At 40.1% G+C, this 12,861-nt stretch overlaps 1 protein-coding gene across 1 annotated transcript in view; it reads left to right on the top strand.

Annotated features, from left to right (window-relative positions):
- macrod2 (mono-ADP ribosylhydrolase 2) overlaps positions 1-12,861 on the top strand; it is a 556,553-nt gene that overhangs the window by 340,962 nt on the left and 202,730 nt on the right. Inside the window, exon 6 of the mRNA XM_079559786.1 lies at positions 739-860. Within this exon, the coding sequence (XP_079415912.1) occupies positions 739-860 (122 nt within the window). The remainder of the gene's footprint in view (positions 1-738; positions 861-12,861) is intronic.

The raw sequence follows: 12,861 nt of genomic DNA, 5'->3' as shown, positions 1-12,861 counted from the left end.
AATTCTGTGTTACATGTTTTATGTTCCACGAGTGCACCGAGAAAATTCCTAGTCTGTGAACCTGTTCTCAAACAATGGCAATAAATACAATTCTGATCTAGTGATAACTGAACCAAAAAGTAGTTCCAGAGGATCTTCCCGGATAAAGTTTTTTATGTGTTTTGTGAGGCCTGTACTTGTTGCCTCTGTGAATACAACGATACCACTAGTATAATGATGCTGACCTGTGCTGTCGGACGCTGAGAAGGCCAAGGTTATTCGGGCAGAATCTGCCCGATTTTGTTTCTGTCAAGTCACTGCCCAGATTCTCTTATTTTCCTGTCAACGCTGCTATAATTCAATTAAGACGCTGCATTCCTCCGTCTGGGCTAGCCTGCAGAGAGCACAGATTGACAGGCAGAGGCATTACTATGCGTGGGCAAAGGCAGGACGAGGAGAGATATGAATATGTGAGTAGATGGCATAAAAGAATCTTGTAATTGATTTTCTATCTAAGCTGCCGTTTCATTTAGTGAATAAATGCATTCATTTCAGACAGAGGAATGCTCATGCTTTTTCCATTGTCTCATTGTGAGGACAGACTTTATCGCAGTGTGTATTCGACAATGACTTTGCGCATGGTGAAAGCTCAGTGTTGTGCCACTGAAACACTTGTCCTTATCCTCACCCCACATGCACGGAGAGCCTGTATAACCTTGTAGTAGTGTGACTGAGCAGTGTGTGCTGTCCCCTTTTTAGATGTGATCCACACTGTAGGCCCCGTGGCCAGAGGTCATGTGGGCCCCGGCGAGACCAGCGACCTCACCTCGTGCTACCAGAACTCCCTCCGGCTGCTGAAGGAGCACGGCCTCAGCACTGTGGTGAGTACAGTTCGTTTCTACTGCTGCACTGCTACATACTGTAATGCTGACAATAATGATTTATATTATTGCATTTCCAAGTTCCCGTGCGTAATTTGAAGGAGCATGACACTGCCTAATTTGAGCTATTCAGACAACACTAACCATAACTGAACATTGCACAAGACATTTTCCTTTGGTCCCACTTCTTGTTTATTATTGATCATCATATCATGAAGTGAGGGTCACAGACAAACCTTGTTTTGGCTGAGAGTCGCTGAATCCGGGAAAGATATTCCAACTTCTGGCGAGTGTCCTCTTCTATAGGAAGGTTGAATAAAGTCCTGTCCTCTTGTAGCCAAACGCGCATTTTCGCGGAGACATTATCGTTAGGTAAGAAAAAAGAATAGGTGTTGAGAGTAGTTTAGAAACAGGACATCTGTTCGGACGCTCAGGTTTTCAGGTTTGTTTTCACAGAGGTGGCGCGGACACCTCGGGCACTTCCTTTCCACCTTCTTTCTTTCTTTCTTAAGACAGAAAGACTGAAAAAGCTGTTTTACAAATTAAATCAGGCCGTAAGGCATTGCATTACAGACGTTGAGCACTTCCTTGTTCCTATCTGACATCAGATGAGAGAGGGCGGAGCAGGATTCAGGAGGATTGCTTAGAACTGCGTGAATTAAGCCAAAAACCACTCTGGGGTGTTTTTGATAAGGAAATAGCATTACAACATGGTTAAAAGCTCCAAAAAGTCGATTTAGCATGATATAGGACCTTTCACTAACTTTTTCAAAAAACCTCTTTCTATTTATTTTGTTAATAAATAATTGTTCAATGTTGTATACATTGAACAAATCGACAGACACCACCATAACTTCCAAATGTCCTGGGGGAAACCCTGTTCATGAAGATATGAACTTACTTTAGTCCTGCATTTGCACTCTCAGACGCCCTCTCCTCTACACACCAGTGTACGTGTACACTCTTGGGGGAAGGTGGATGTAGATGAGATGCAATTGTAGGCACTGAGCGACTGTTCTGTATTGCACCACCAAAATGTCTACGTGTTTCCCAAACTCCTGCTTTATGAAGAAAGTGCTCCCATGCATTGATATTGATGAGTTGCTTTCATCCTGGGAGAGACTAACACACTATTATCCCAATGTCTTCTACAGCCTCGCACTATTACCACTTCTACGATATTCATCTTTAAGATCGCACCTTGAGTATCCCAGTGAGGAAAAAAAAAAAGCTTTGCCTTTCTGTTGACTCCATTTGCCAGAGTTTCCTGCCTTGCTTCCGTGTTAAATGGCGGACACGCTAGCACGAGCTTCTAGATATAAAGCCCAAAATGAGGGGAGCGACCCTTATAGAATTTCACCGACAGCACTTGGCCTCACGTTGAATCAGCTGCTCTGGCAAAGAAAAAAAACAACTCAGAAGAATGAGCATAGGGAAATATCTACAGAAAGCAACCAAGGAGTAGTTGCCCCAGGTCAGGTTGCAATGTAGGTATTTTCAGCATGGTTCCTTGTTAGTTTCCATCCACAAACTCATGCAGTAACATTGGTTCAACCAAATGGTGGGTTTTATTTTTGTTCTTCTTCTACTACTACTACTACGACTATTCCACTGAGAAATGTATGTTTCAGTTGCTGTTCAGAATTGTTTAGCTGCTGAAATATTAACAACTGCCAATGATGCAATTCTTTCCATCATGTGCTCATTCTTCATTGATTTGGAACTGTGCTGTATTATTCTTAAGAGAGGAAAATCCACCTTCCCTGTGCTGCTTAAGAGCTAAATTATGTGCCTTTGTTTTCATCTGACAGCAAAAAAGCATTCAGGCAGAAGTGTCTGAACATTTTGGAAAAGGTACAAGAACGAAAGGGTTTAGAATCTTTTGTTTCAGATACAGTTTTGAAAAGACTTAATCTTCCTTTTATTTTCGACATACAGAGGGAATTGTACTGTTTTATGTTTGTTAAATGAGAGGTTTTCATGAACACTGCGGGGGTTGACTAAATTAAGAGAAATCCTTTGTATCGAAGGCTAAAGAACTAGAACTCAGGTGGTCTACAGTGAAGAAATAACTGAGAGGTTTTTCATCTTTGCTTATTACTCACTTGGACCACATTGCTCTATGTGCTCTGGCGTATTGTCTTTTGATGGCCCCGAAGTAAATGTGAAATTGTGAATCCGAATCTATTTAAAAGTTCTTTTTTACAAGAGTGTGGCTGCTAAGCCTTTTATAAGGGCCAAAATGTGATTTGAAGAGAGTTGCTGTGGCCGGGATTGCACTCCACATGGCAGAAGCGAAAGGCCAAGGAACAGGCTGAAGGATATTCTAGAGGGATTGGCATAACGGCTCCTCTTGTGGTGTGCTCAAAGCTGCTTTGAACTATGGGATGGAGGGACAACAACCACCTGGGAGACCAACGAAAAGATGGAGACATGTGATGGCAGAAGTCTCGGCCAAGCGAGGCAGCACTGTGGAGCTGGCGAGGAGATTGAGGGGCTTGAAGAAAAGCCACTGCACGCCCAAACTCAAATAGGAAACAAAGGGACATTTAAACGAACATGACGATGACCATGGGGGGAGCGTGCTCATTTTTGTGTTCTGATCTAACAGAGGATTGGTGCTTGAATGGAAGTGGTCAGTGTGGGGGAGGTGTAGTTTTTAGCTTTTGGAGTTTGTAAAAGACACAGAATATGACCAGACCTCTAAACATTTTGGTCCCTTTTGCCTTTGTTGGACAGGACTTCATACTGTAGTGTTCTGGCATGCATGTTCTTTCGGCTTGATTGATTGATTCTCCCCAAACATTCTACTTCCCATGTCTTTAGTTTCAGTTCTGACAACCATGACTAACTTATAACTCCAAAACTCCAAGACTTAAGCCCCCACAGTTGGTAGCTGGAAGTGTCCAATCCTTCTCTCACTAGCTGCCCACTCTGCCGGCGTGTCGTGGTCTGTAGTCCACGTGATATATGGATTTCGGCAGCCCACGGAGGGTAAACAACTCAGCGCTGGGCCCGATCGCCACAAATCACATTTTCAAACACCATCCCGCTGCCCTCCAACCTCATCAGAGACCAATCAATGCAAGTGTTTCCCACCAGGGCGCACAGACACAGACAAGTGCCAGTTTCATTAAACGTGATTGGAACATATCTCAGTGCTGTTGATGACTTATTGTGAGAGCTGCAGACACCTCTGGGTAGCAATTAAATAGATTGTGAAGTTGAGTCTGCGGTGATGAGTGTTTTGGGCACATAACAGAATCAGAGGCATGAGGCTAATCTAGGCGCTAATCTAAAGACGCTAATAACAGTTGTTGTGCTATGGACTCTGCTCATGTTTGTCACAGTTTGAGGGGTAAGTTTATGGAAAGATGTCCCCATTTGACAAAACCAAATACACTGTCTAAAAGTCTCTATATAGGCAGAAGAATTGACTATTGAAATGGACTTATAATGATTGACAATCATGTAAAATGATTGTCAATAATTTTACATGATATATAGGTGAAACTTGGAAACTTAGAATATTCATTTATTCTGCAGTTCAACTTAAAATGTGAAACTAATATATGATATAGACTCACTACATGCAAAGTGACATTATGTCAAGCCTTTATTTGTTATAATTTTGATAATTTTTTATCAAAAATAATAATTAAATTATTATACAAATTAAGGCTACATATCTCACTTTGCATGTAATGAGTCTATCATATATTAGTTTCACATGTTAGGTTGAATCACAGAAGTGAATGCACTTTTTAAACGATATTCTAATTTTCTGAGTTTCACCTGTATAATAAATATATTGCATGTAGACTTTAACACATACATAAACATCACATATGTGGTCACACCCTTGTATTTTAGTAATAAAATCATGTATTTGGTTTATTTGGTTTACTTACTCGATATATATAATAAAATATTTGTCATCTAAAACCATAAAACAAAGCAATAATGTTAATTTATCCCATAAAGTCTATTCTTTTAAATGTGTATTATTTATGTAAACTAAAACAACCATGTAATTTTCTGTAGTGCTCTCCCTGGACTCGACTAAATCAACATTTGGCTTGCGAATTTCTAAATAATCTAAACAATCTTTGAATCTACATTGTTGTGGTAAAAGTCACCCCACATAGTATTTCTCAGCAGAAAGCTAGCATTAACATATACATCCTTTTACTCTGCAGGTTTTGGTTCATCAAGAGCTGTTTGAAAAAAACAGCAATGCTTTAAAGTTTTTTTTCCTGTATTTTAGGGACCTGCGTTTTTCAGAAGATTTCATTTCAGTTTGTCTCAAAAGTCCCTGACACCGTTTTAAAGCAGATCGACCCTTGTTATGAGTGTGTCTGACCAACTGCACCTTGCCCTTGGGCCTAATCCCTGGATCTCACTCGCTTTTGTTCAAAAACATAACAAAACGTTTCCACCGCATTCCACCTTGTTTATCTATCCCATAATTTATTTGCTCAAAAGCCCATATATTTACAAGACTGTGAGTTTTTGTTTTACTAGGAGCTTGCCAGATCCTGCTTAATATATTTGTACAGCTGCTCCGTGTTCAGGAGGCTTTCCACATAAACATTCATTTTGTGACTGACTGGCCCTATGGATCAGCTGGCTCTTACTTATTTCAGTCTTAGACTCATTGCAGCCAGAATAAGTCAAAATCGCTTCACCTCGGATTTTGAATGCACCTTTCGAGAAATTGTTTGGATCCCCATCACAGTGTTGGACCGTTACTTTATAGTAATGATTACTCCTCAAAAGTAACTGCATTACTGTATGATGAAAGTAATGCATTACTGGACAATGTAATGACAAAAGCAGTCATAGCTTCTTGTTTGAGTGAGAGATGAGCCTTATTTGTCCACTGAATGCACACCTATATAGTTTCAGATTCTGAGCATGAGTCTTTAAGAGCTTTCCTATTCAATTTGCGTCACTAGCTTTATATCCCAACAAAACAAGCCATTAAAAGTAAAACATATGCCTGCAAAACAGAGACTGCTGCCACGCGTGGTGCTACCAATGAAATGTCAGTTTCTGTCTTCTAGCCAATCATCTAATGTTCTGACTTACTTCCCAAAACAATAAGGCCCTTCAGCCTCATGGAAAGAGATGAGAGTGGGGTCTGGGGGAGTTCAATGCGAGGCATAATGAAATTGCTACCAGCATTATGACGACCATTACAGTATCTAGCACAGTTATACTGCACTAAATGCTGTTACCACTGTTACTAACTGTCACCACTTGCCTGTTTAGACTAACCATTGACTGCGATAAGAAATTAAGTCAGGTTAGATAAGGAAATGAATCTGAACCAAGTCTAAACTGCAATACTAAACCAGGCCTAAACACGGTGTTATTGCTTGAAGAAGGCTATAAAAAATACTAAACGAGAACACAAATATAGTCCAAACCATAGATACAATTATAGCTATAAATGAAAATACCACCTGTTGTGCTTGTGCTGCAGTTTCCAAACCATTCATGAACAATACTTTGTGCTTTCCAAGAGCTGGGATCTCATTGAACTAAGCTTTATTCAGCTTTGACATACTTCCTTAGTTCATGAGTGATTCCAAGGGTTCTCAAGACCTAATTCTTTGTTAACCACGAGTCTTAAAGCAGCCTCTTGCAGAAGAACAAAAACGTGCAAAGTTCCTGCTTAGCAGATCAGCACTAAGCTCAATCCCTCTTGTGTGAATAGGCCAGAGCCGTACAGTAATACGCGGAAAAGGATCCACTAACGACCAACGGCCAAGTGGGTCTCTACTCACTACTACTGGGCAGAATGAGGAGTGCCTGGGAACCATTGCTGGGCATCTATCAATGAAGGTTCCAGTGAATTACAATGAAATAGTCCAAACAAAGGCAAAATGAACTTCAGAATGAGAGAAAGAAAAATCCACATGGCTGGAAAGATGTTTATTTCAATAGAGAGACTATAATAGAAAAGCCTACCTGACAAGACACTGGTTTGCAATCTCAGATGAAAACACATGCTATTTTTTGTTAGAACCAATACAACGTGCCCACACTGCCCAGTGCCCAGTGCCCAGTGCCTTATTTTTTATTTGATGCAAAAGGAAAGTTAAAGGCATATATCTATATTTTGCGCTTTTTTTTACTGTCACATATTACAGGGATCTTTGATGAAGGTTCTTGAGTCATCTTCTGTACTGATTAGGGAATACCGATACTGAAGTAAATGTAAACGATTAGTTACAATTACTACTAACCAATCTGCTAAAGTCTGTCTATAAACCGTCTATATACGTACTTCAAAAGTATGTAATCCCTTGTACTGGTATTGGTATTCAGCATCGGCAAGTGCTGAAATCCGAATACTCGTATCGGTTTAAGAAAAAGTGGTGTTGGTGCACCCCTAACTTCAATGTTCCAGGGTTGATATTTTTCCTCAGTGTCACTACAGTGCTAAACTGTGGCACAGTGTGGACTAATCATCCATACATTTCATACTGTAATATGACTTATGTCTTTTGTTATTTTATGAGGCCTTGTAATTAGCTGAAGCCATACAGTAGCAGCAGTGTTTACAGTTAAATGAAGGATGCTAAATGACAACATACAAGAAGTGTTCAAGTATATTATTTAATTGTCACTGTCTGAATCTGCAGTGCAGCTCAGACATACAGAAGAGGTCTCCTCTGTGTCCTGGATTCATTTCGGATGGATGAATGGCCTATTGAGTTGCATTTTCCAAATCATTTGCCTGCACTGTTTGTCAGTGATACTGTGTATTTTGGCCTGCCGTTGATTTGTGACTTTCCTGAGGCTCCAGTGAATGTGGCTTTGTGCAGATGTTCTTCTGCCTCAGGTCTTTTCTGCTCCACTGCTTTTCTCCTCTTTTTCTCTGCTGCGGCTGAAAGAGCAGCGGCCTCTCACAGCTCTGGCCACAGCTGACCACTGCAGAGGAGTCAGGGTTATAGTGTTTCATTTAACACAATTTGCATCGTATACAATATTAGTCCATGGGCCAGACCAAATATCGGTACCGAAAAGGTGGCAAAGGCTATCGTTGATTTTTAAGTAGGTCCATGTCTGAGGTTTTTATTTTTGTATGATAGCCTTTTCAGAGTCACAGCTTTATCATAGTTTTCAGCTGTTGAAGTGAACCACCCCCATGTCAAAAAAGTCGCTTTTGACACTGGTCCATATTTTGGTTTAGGCCATTTCCAGCCCATTAGATACTGATTTACACCATTGTATTTGGTATCATTGTAAAGAAGACATTTTCATGTTTCATTTGAGCCCAAATGTACTACGCTGTGACTATTACCGTGGTAACCAACGCTCCTCAAACACAAACCTGAGGACGTTTTTTCACCATTTTCACAAAAACAGTTTTACTATGTTTAACGCTGTTTCTTCAAGGAACATCACAGAGACAAATGTTTGATACTGGGAAACTCTCTAGACTCTGAGGATTCAGGAAATGTATAACATGTCAGTACTTCTCAGCTTAAGGCCTCACTGTGAGCCACGAAGTAAAAGAATGTCCACCTCACATGAGCCTCTCCCATTGAAATAAGCCTATATCTGCCATTCTAAGGTTGGAACCGCTGGTGAGACTTTCTGTCCAGGACAGGCCAATGCAACTTGAAATTACATTTGTGGAGAAGAACAGTTCTGTATTTTCACCAAAAAGTTGTTCATATATTATATATATTATAGCTATTTATCATATACTATGCCATACACACAATGTCATTCTGTTTCTTTTACTACTATACGTAGTCCTGTACATTTGTCTAAAATGTCTCAATAATCCAAGATAATTCCAAAGGTTTGTCTTTGTAGACACCACATGGTTATGCCAAAAATACCATATGTATTTGTTTTACACAGTTGTTAATGTGTTTGCTGTAGAAAACTGTGCTCTGTTCTGAAGCTGAATTTGCCATAAACAGCAAGTTGAACATCACCCTTTTTTACTGATAATAATTGTGTAAGGTCATTTCAGTAAGGTTGTTTTATTTCATTACTAATAAATCAAATATAGTAGTATAAAGATGGTGAGGTGTGAGGTGTTAAAACCAGGACATGAAGAGTCAACACAAAACTACAGCTTAGCCTCATCCAGAACTAAATCACAGAGGCAGTCGACTAAGCAAAACAGTCCATATTTTTATTTGATTAAACAATTTCTCCAGCTTTTCTGAAATTATTTTAAGTTCTTTGTACATGGATTATTTTATTTTTTTTGTGTGTATGTGTATGTGCTGTATTAACGTATATGAGTTTATTTTTTATTTCTTTATGTTGTGTAATTTATTTATTTTCTTCCCAGGCAGATCTGGGTAATGACCAAAAGGACAAGATCGTAGATACAGGCGGCCGAAAGGAGCTTCCTCAGTCAACTAAGTGGAGCTTGGAGTAGAGCCGCTGCTCATTCCCATCATAACTTAGCAGATAACAAACCTGTTGATGATTGTGAAGGTTTAAATGTAGAGTTGTGCCCATATCCTGAATTATTCTTCATGCTCTTCAGAATATGCTGAAAACAAATCTTTTGGCGATGGCACTTATTGAGTTGTCATCCTGGACTGTGCCACCTCTGCAGGGTTCAGTGTCACCTCAGGCTGACAATAGTTATATCGAGCCCAGTCAAATGCAACTAGAAAACTGTCTCTCGGAAGCTCAGCAGGCTCCACCTCTGAAACCATTCCTGTTTGGGATCGTCTCTTGTTGCCTCTTGTGCACATTTTATCTCAACACCTCAACAAGTGTAGAGTGAAAAAAGAACATGCAAATTCTAGAATGAGAATGCTTTATTCAGCACAAGGAATGTATCACAAGAGTCCTTTTGTTGAAATTTGTGTTTTTGAAGATACTTCATATGCTTAGACTGGACTCAACAAGTTGCACATGAATGTTGTATGAGGAGATGAAAAACAGCAAGTATGCATTGGGAAGTGGTGAGGACAATGCAGAAGAACAAGGGTCTGAGGCCGATTGATTCTAGATTTGGACATGCACAGAGTAGGGATCGAGGTCCAGAAGAAGACAACGAAGTGAAGATTTATGGATATTCCGAACTTTTACAACTGTTTGTGAACTGTAATTCAGATAATGCATTTCAATTGGAGCCACAGATCGAAGCTGTACGTTATTGTTTACAATAATTAACCATTTAACCCATCCATCTGCCCCTGGAACATGTCAGGAGCAGTGGACAGCCATGCTCATGTTCAGAATCACCAAGTTAGAGGATTGTCCTCCTGTGCATCTTTTACGTTGATGGAAGAAACCAAAGCACCCCAAAAAAATCTGTCCAGACACAGACATAGGATGTAAACTCCACACAAAAACACCTAAATTGAACTTCATGCTGAAAGGCAAGAGAACGCTAAGCACTAAGACTAACCACTGAGGGCCTGCAATCTCTCCTGTGCATTCAACACTTTTTGGGCCAGATCTTCCACCTGGCGCAAGGACAGCGCTGCTCCAAACAAGACAAGACCCACATTCTTTTCCTAGGTTACATCGTGCTGCCTCATGTTCTTCCTTTAGTGTTATGGGCTTCTATAATCAGGTCAAACTAAAAACTTGAGTTAACCACTGTCCGTATCTGAGAGAAAAAGATGTGAAGCCGGTCCTGCTATGTTTCCAGTCTGTACTCAGCCGTTATTCACCCCCACTCTTACACCACCTTTCTCCCTCGCCCCTTCCTGGTCGCGGAGTCTGGTTGGAAGAACATTGCCATTGGTCACGAGTCGCGATTGTCAACTGTTGCAGGAAAAGCTTGGTTCTTGGATAACCAACTGTCTAACCAACTGCAGTTTGTGTGTCTTCTTGGACATAAAGGTATTCCCTTCACCCTTTTCTATCAGCATAATGTTTTTTGTACAAGGGGATTCAAGAGTGACTGAATGTCTAGCTGTCACCTTACAGCAAGACGTTCCTGGGTTTGATATCCCAGGCCATGTGGGACCTTTCTGTGTAGAGTTTGCATGTTGTTCTTTTCGTTTCATGTCCCTGAGTTAATTTTCTGTAGAATCCAGTTCTAGTATGGTAGAACACCTTGGTACTTCTAACCTAGCTTTTGGCTCAAAATCTAGTGATAGTTAACCCCCTTTTGTCTTTTTGGCCATTCGACTGCACAACTCTCTAGAAGCAAAAGATAATGGTGTCTGCAATGTTATATCGCTAGAAATGTTATTTATTTACCAAATACAAATGTAAAATGATGTGGTTTGAGTAGTGAATGAGTGAAAGTGAATGAGACTGTCAGTGAGTGCATTGTGTAGGCTACATAATATGGATATTTTTTTACAATTTAGGATACAGTTTATATTATACAGAATAATTGTAATTTTTTTAAATGCATTTTCAAGCCTGTCCTGGACAGAAAGTCTCACCAGCGGTTCCAACCTTAGAATGGCAGATATAGGCTTATTTCAATGGGAGAGGCTCATGTGAGGTGGACATTCTTTTTCTTCGTGGCCCACAGTGAGGCCTTAAGTTGAAAAAGTACTGACATGTTATACATTTCCTGAATCCTCAGAGTCTAGAGAGTTTCCCAGTATCAAACATTTGTCTCTGTGATGTTCCTTGAAGAAACAGCGTTAAACATAGTAAAACTGTTTTTGTGAAAATGGTGAAAAAACGTCCTCAGGTTTGTGTTTGAGGAGCGTTGGTTACCACGGTAATAGTCACAGCGTAGTACATTTGGGCTCAAATGAAACATGAAAATGTCTTCTTTACAATGATACCAAATACAATGGTGTAAATCAGTATCTAATGGGCTGGAAATGGCCTAAACCAAACTATGGACCAGTGTCAAAAGCGACTTTTTTGACATGGGGGTGGTTCACTTCAACAGCTGAAAACTATGATAAAGCTGTGACTCTGAAAAGGCTATCATACAAAAATATAAACCTCAGACATGGACCTACTTAAAAATCAACGATAGCCTTTGCCACCTTTTCGGTACCGATATGCCAGATTTTGGGGTTTGGCCCATGGACTATATGGATTGTTGAGGACGTAATAGGACAGCAATAAGTGAGCAATGTAGGCTTTGTGAAAACTATCGATTTTTACAACAACAATGGGATTTAATAGTAATATCATTTTGTTTAATACATAAGCAAAAAAATAAAATACAATTTGAAATAAGAGCATGCTTCATACAGTAATGTTGAGAGATTGTTTACACCATAAAACATGGCAGAAAATACATTACAAAATATATATATATCGGTTTTATATAGCGTATTTATGGAAAATCAAAGACACTATTTTATTATTCATTCACTCCATACTTGGTAGTGGTAAGCTACTATTGTAGCCACAGCTGCCCTGGGGTAAACTGACGGAAGCGAGGCAACCAGTCTACCCCTCCGACCACCACCAACCACTCATGCACTCACTACATTCGCTAGGCTTCCTTGTGTTCTCAAACAGTCTCCCATCCATGTACCGACCAGGCCCTTCCCTGCTTAGCTTCCAAGGTCTGACGGGATTGGGCAGAGCAAAGGTGGTATGGCCACAACACATTTCACCAATGTGTTTAAGAAAGTGCGATGAGATTTAAAAAGAGTTTTACCTTCCCAGAGGAGAGGCAGAGGAGTAAACCCCAGGACTCTGCGTCTCATTGTCAAACAGCCCCCTCCTCTGCTCACAGCCTGTTACAGTTGTCTCCAGGGCTAGCTCAGGTGAAGGGGAAATGTGGTCACGAATATGGATTCATGATGAGTTGATTATTGACACAAGTTGTAATAATAACACTGGCTTCTTGATCAATATCAAACCTGATGCAAATGCCGACTTTCAGTATTTAGCAGAGCAGAACATATTGGAGCAGTTTTCACAAACTTTTCACAAAGTACCATATTTAACCTCTACCACCTAGATCAACATCAAACCAGGTCATACAAGGTTCTTAAATAGATTGGATCAAATAAAATTAACATAACATAACATAATCAAACATAGTGCTAAATTCACATAGTTTCAGTTT

This window comes from Gobius niger, assembly GCF_951799975.1.
Source record: "Gobius niger genome assembly, chromosome: 7".
In the NCBI taxonomy this organism is placed as follows: Eukaryota; Metazoa; Chordata; class Actinopteri; order Gobiiformes; family Gobiidae; genus Gobius; species Gobius niger.
Note: the sequence above shows the minus strand (reverse complement) of the source record. Positions and strands in the feature narration are given on the sequence as shown.